The following is a 6,000-nucleotide window of genomic DNA, read 5'->3' on the forward strand; positions in this document are numbered from 1 at the left end:
GTAGCAAATGCTAGTTAGCTCCAGGTGAAGTATGTATGGATCAAGCTCGGTGTCCTGAGGTGAAAGAGCAATATCGAGCAGGGCCAGGCTTATCCTGGAGGAGAATAAAGGAGCGTGTGGTCAGCAATACCTACAGGAACAATAACATAAGAACTAGGAGCGGGAGTAGGCCATCTGGCCCTTCGAGCCTGCTCCACCATTCAATAAGATCATAGCTGATCTTTTCATGGACTCAGCTCCACTTTCCTGCCCGCACACCATAACCCTTAATTCCTGTACTGTTCAAAAATTTATCTATCCATGCCTTAAAAATATTCAATGAGGTAGCCTCAACTGGGCAGGGAATTCCACAGATTCAAAATCCTTTGGGTGAAGAAGTTCCTCCTCAAGTCAGTCCTAAACCTGTTCCCCCTTATTTTGAGGGAGGGAGGGAGCTTGCCTCCTGGACTTGCAGAATCTCACTGGCTGTCCTGTCTGGAGACAATACACATCTCTTTAACCTGTGCTTAATGCTCCCTCCACTCACATTGTCTGTATCTTTAAGACTTGGTTGGCTGTAGAGATTCTCATTCTAATCAGTATTCTGTAACTTAATTTTGTGTCTCTGTGCCCTGTTTGAGAGCAGATTTCCACTCCATCTGACGAAGGAGCAGTGCTCCGAAAGCTTAATGGCATTTGCTACCAAATAAACCTGTTGGACTTTAACCTGGTGTTGTTAAAACTCTTACTGTATTTACCCCAGTCCAACGCCGGCATCTCCACATCATGACTAGTTTCACCTGCCAGTGGAAACAACTTTACTGCTTCTACTTTATCTATTCCCTTCATAACCTTGTATGTTTCTATAAGATCTCCCCTCATTCTTCTGAATTCTAATAGATAGCCCCAGTCTACTCAGTCTCTCCTCATAAGCCAACCCTCTCAACTCCAGAATCAACCTAGTGAATCTCCTCTCTACCGCCCTCCAGTGCCAATATAACTGAAGAGCTAATAGCTCAAACAGCTTGGTTTCGGACTTAAGATGGTATAAAAATATACCAGAATATCCTTGGAAAATGCATGATTACCAGCACGACTCCTATTCAAAGTATCCTCTGGGTTTAATTACATTGAATAGGGCTGTTCACCACTGTCCTACTACAATATGAGAATGAGATGGTATGCAAGCCACTGTTATAACCCATGATCTTATTCAGTGGTAAGGTGGAATAGTACTGTTAGGAGACTGCCAGTGGAAAAGTAACTATCTTGAGTATATTCCTAAGGTATATTTCTCCGAAGTGCAAAGTTAAAGGAAAAATATTTTACCAAAACTGTCTTCAGTCTAGCAGTAGAATTTTCTTCATCTTTATATATGTAGGAAAATATATTCCATGGTCTCAGTCCTGAAGCATTGGCTTAATGCAAGTCCTGGCATGGTAAAATCACAATCAGCATTAGAGACTCAACTGAATGGCAGCACATAAAACTTCAACCTGGTTTCAGCAAAAGAATAGAGGTAAAGGTATATTGTGACTGTATTCAGATTATTGTAATATGAGTTTTGGTCCCATTTACACTTCCTTCCATAACCAAAGCGAGGCCATTGAATAATAAATTGAATATAATCTTTCAAAGCAATAATACCAAAACTTGAGTGACCCAATCCAGCCAAATCAAAACTCAGTGAGTGCTTGAATTGCTTTGAACAATACTAAAGGAGCCACTTCATAGTGCTGTGATTCAGGCAAAGAATTTCCACAGAGAGTAAAGGCCAGAACACGGTGCGCAATGTTCTGATGATTTAAAATGTGTTGTGTGCGTGTGTATTGGTGATGCCATCTTTGTGAGCAGGTTTGGATATTGCACCTCAGGAAGGACAAATTAACCTTGGTTGGAATTCACCAAAAGGATACCGGGGCTTAGGGTGTTAAATTATGCTGACAGGATGTATAACAGTATGTTTATGTACACTTGAATATAGAATTTTAAGGTATGATCTGAAGACAGTGTAAGATGTTAACAGGACTAGATAGGATACCATATATACAGAAAATTGGGTATCACATAGAAGGAGAAATTATTTCCTGAGGAGGGACCCAAGTGTGAAATGTCAAAAATTTAAAACTTGGGCCAGATAATTTTTGAGGAAAATCAGGAAGTGCGTTCCCATGTAAGTGGTGGAAATCAGGAACCTATGAAAATTGGAGCTCTTAAGATTGAGAAAGAAATGTTTTTGTTGGTTAAGGATAGCAAGATACATGGAGCTAAGGAAAGTAATTGGAGTTGAGGAACAGATCAGTCAAGAGCTAACTCTTAAGCCGTCCGTGACGATTGACTGTTAAAATGGAACTAGTGCTTTCAGCAGACAAAGGCTCCTACCCTCATAACCAAAAGAGAAAACGCTGGAAAATCTCAGCAGGTCTGGCAGCATCTGTAAGGTGAGAAAAGAGCTGACGTTTCGAGTCCAGGTGACCCTTTGTCAAAGCTCCTACCCTCATGCTCAACAAAGAAGAGAAAAATGACTTCCTCTGTGTTATAATTATTTATATTATACATATTTTGTTTTCCCTCGATAGTATTTTTTAATCTTTGTGTCTTTTTCTCAAAGAATAAATACAGCCTCTAGCCGTCCGAAGCGTGACTTCAAACCCAAGCCTATAGTCGCCCCATCGTTTGAGCCCAACAATGACAACCAGCAGCAAAATGGTCTTTCGTACGCTTCTTCATTCAAATCAGCTGGTAGGAATATTTTCCAGTGCCTATTTGTAGATTGAAGTGTGTTGATGATCGTATAAGTGCTTTATTACACATTGCCATACTGCAAGAGTGCAAATTGCATATTACCACACCATATAACACAAAGCTACTTCCAGCATTTACCTTTGTATATTGTCCTTGTAAATCCTACATATCTGATTCAACTTGGGTGCTTTGAAATCTGATATTCCCAACATAAATATATTCCATTCTAATTACAACATTAATATTATTTCTGTTCTGTCCCCGAATACACAGTTGTTTTATTTGCTAAAATTAGTAGCTAACATCTGTTGGCTCACGTCACATTAGAACCATCCAAGTTTAATCCATCGTTTTCCTTTCTGTTGCCATTTAGCTATATCATCCCCATTCAGGTTTCTTCGCAGGTCAAAGCATGCATGTTCATCTTGTGAGTAGTTACTTAAACTGATGTGTGTGAGATGCACCCCATTTTTGCATGTTTGACGATTGCTCTACCTTTTTCCCCCAAAATTGGTGTTTTTGGATTAGTGAATAATGTAATGTTTCTGTGACAGCAAGTAGAATGTGTTCTTACATGTGTGTTTTGGAATGGACTAACTCATTTTCCCTGGTATAAAAGTAAAATACTGTGGATGCTGGAATCTGAAACTCAAAACGAAAATGCTGGAAAATCTCAGCAGGTTTCAAAGTTTATTCAGAGTTTCAAAGTTTATTTATTAGTGTCACAAGTAGGCTTACATTAACACTGCAATGAAGTTACTGTGAAAATCCCCTAGTCGCCACACTACGCCGCCTGTTCAGATACACTGAGGGAGAATTTAGCGTGGCCAATGCACCTAATCAGCACGTCTTTTGGACTGTGGGAGGAAACCGGAGCACCCGGAGGAAACCCACGCAGAAAAGGGGAGAACGTGCAGACTCCGCACAGTCACCCAAGCCTTGGGAATCGAACCCGGATCCCTGGCGCTGTGAGGCAGCAGTGCTAACCACTGTGTCACCGTGCCGCCCACTCAGACTCAAAACGTTGGCTCTATTCTCTCCCCACAGATGCTATCAGACCTGTTGAGATTTTCCAGCATTTTCTATTTTTCCCTGGCACACTGCCCCAGGTATATATTTTTTCAAAACCTAAACAAATTTCCTTCATTTTTGTTGTATTCTGAAGTCCATTTTCTTAATTTCTGAAGCTGAATGAACTTCAGTGCAAGGGTCATTCCCCATCTCAGCTTACTCTTCTGGTACTATGGTTGCCTGTTACTTGCATGAAGGCAGTATTTAGTTACCATTGTCTTAATGTAATTGGAATTTGACTTTGGCAATATCTGGACAAGTCTTGATCGTTCTTTTCTTCAAAGCGCCAGGAAATGTGAGACAAACTTGAGATGGTTTTGGCATGTGCCAGCTCACAACGAAAGAGTGGCAAGGGAAAACGTAAGGAACAGAAACAAGGCACATCTCATTGCTTACATTTTCCGAGTACCCCCCACCCTTCCCCCAAAGGAATGATTTGTATGCCTTGCCATGACGTACCTTGTATGATTTAAATATTAGTTAGGTTGAATGTAGCTGAATTATCTACTCGTTAATTGCCATACGGCACAGTGGTTAGCACTGCTACCTCACAGCGCCAGGAACCCGGGTGTAATTCCGGCCTTGGGTGACTCTCTGTGTGGAAACCCCCGTGTCTGCGTGGGTTTCCTCCGGGTTTCCTCCCACAGTCCGAAGATGTGCGGGTTAGGTGGATTGGCCATGCTAAATTGCCCCATAGTGTCCCAAGACGTGTAGGTTAGGGGGTTTAGCAGGATAAATGCATGGGATTACGGGGATAGGGCCTGGGTGGGATTGTTTTTCGGTGCAGGCTCGATGGGCCGAATGGCCTCCTTCAGCACTGCAGGGATTCTATGATTCAATGCGATATAAATTGATTTTTCTTCTCTCCCTCCCACATTACATCCAGCTCCTTGCACGCAGGCGGATCAGCCTTGCTGTAAAGCCCTTTATGACTTTGATCCTGAAAATGAAGGAGAACTTGGCTTCAAGGAAGGTGACATCATCACTCTGACAAATCAGATTGATGAGAATTGGTTTGAAGGCATGTTGAATGGTGAATCAGGATTCTTTCCGATTAATTACGTTCAAGTGATCGTGCCTTTGCCACAGTGAAAACCGCCTTTAATCCAGTTTTGTAAACTTTTGGACATCAACCCATGTTGGAAGCCGATTGATTGAGTACAGACATTTCATCAGTGTGGCATTCTGTGAAAGCCTTGCTATTTGATCGATTTTTGTATATGTCTTCGATTTGTGTATTTATTTTTTTACATGTTCCATTTGTATTGAGAATGTTTACGTCATTTGCTACAAGAGTAATGCAAATCTAACCTATTTCTGTCATGAAGTTTACAGTTTCTAAGTATATGGCTTTATCTATTAAACTTTATTTGTTTGCTCTGAGCCTTCTCTTGCTGATTTCAATGGAGAAATTTTCTATCTAGCTGTAATGAAGAATATTCTTGATACAGTTTAATTATTGTGGTTATAATTAACTGTTATTAACTCCTTTTTAAGGTTCTGACAAATGTTCTTGTGCCATTTTATTTGGCAGTGTAACTTATTGTTATGCAAAAAGATGTCATAATAAATGTGTGAACAAAAAATGGATTTAAGTCGCATTAGCTTTTGTGTGGCTTTTGTCATATACGTATTTTGAGCTTATGCATTTTCATTATTTGTGGGAAAAGGAGACTGGAATATATTTTGATCCAGAACTTGTCTAAGAGACACTGGCTATATTTAAGTTCACACACAGCACTCTAGCTTTCTGCCCAGTTAACAGGAAAAGCAACAGCAGACTCTTACAGTATGTGAAAAAGTCAAGATAATGAATGTGAGGGAATATCATGATGGTCAACATTGACGTACAGATATTTAATATCCCAGTGTAAACATTAATTTCTTCAATCTGCCCAATTAGGTGTGAATCCAAGTGAGCAGAAAATTGGAGATAACTGACTTGCAATTAAACTTGCCAATAAAGATGGAATCAGAATGCTGTAAGATCTGTTTTCCTACATTTTGTTGGGCTCAGGTTATTATTTTTACTGATTTTTTTTTTAACAATTGCATTCTGTTTTCACATGGACGTTTTTTTTATTCATTCGTGGGACATGGGCGTCGCTGGCTGGGCAGCATTTATTCCCTATCCCTAGTCATCCTTGAGAAGGTGGTGGTGAGCTGCCTTCTTGAAACCCTGAAGTCCCCATGCTGTGGATTGAT

General features: G+C 40.5%; 1 protein-coding gene across 7 annotated transcripts in view; it reads left to right on the forward strand.

Annotated features, from left to right (window-relative positions):
* Positions 1–5,426, forward strand: part of sh3gl3a (SH3-domain GRB2-like 3a) — a 132,489-nt gene extending 127,063 nt beyond the window's left edge. For 3 of the 7 annotated variants that reach the window (XM_078241537.1, XM_078241538.1, XM_078241542.1), the window contains 2 exons: positions 2,591–2,721; positions 4,682–5,426. In XM_078241537.1, coding sequence (XP_078097663.1) covers positions 2,591–2,721; positions 4,682–4,887 — 337 coding nt within the window. In that variant the 3' untranslated portion in view covers positions 4,888–5,426. Of the gene's footprint in view, positions 1–2,590; positions 2,722–3,097; positions 3,152–4,079; positions 4,156–4,681 lie in introns of those variants that run through there. The other 4 variants (XM_078241540.1, XM_078241536.1, XM_078241541.1 and 1 more) reach the window with 4 other exon arrangements.
* Positions 5,427–6,000: the final 574 nt, after the last annotated feature.

The sequence above is a fragment of the Mustelus asterias genome, chromosome 24 (assembly GCF_964213995.1).
Source record: "Mustelus asterias chromosome 24, sMusAst1.hap1.1, whole genome shotgun sequence".
Classification (NCBI taxonomy): Eukaryota; Metazoa; Chordata; class Chondrichthyes; order Carcharhiniformes; family Triakidae; genus Mustelus; species Mustelus asterias.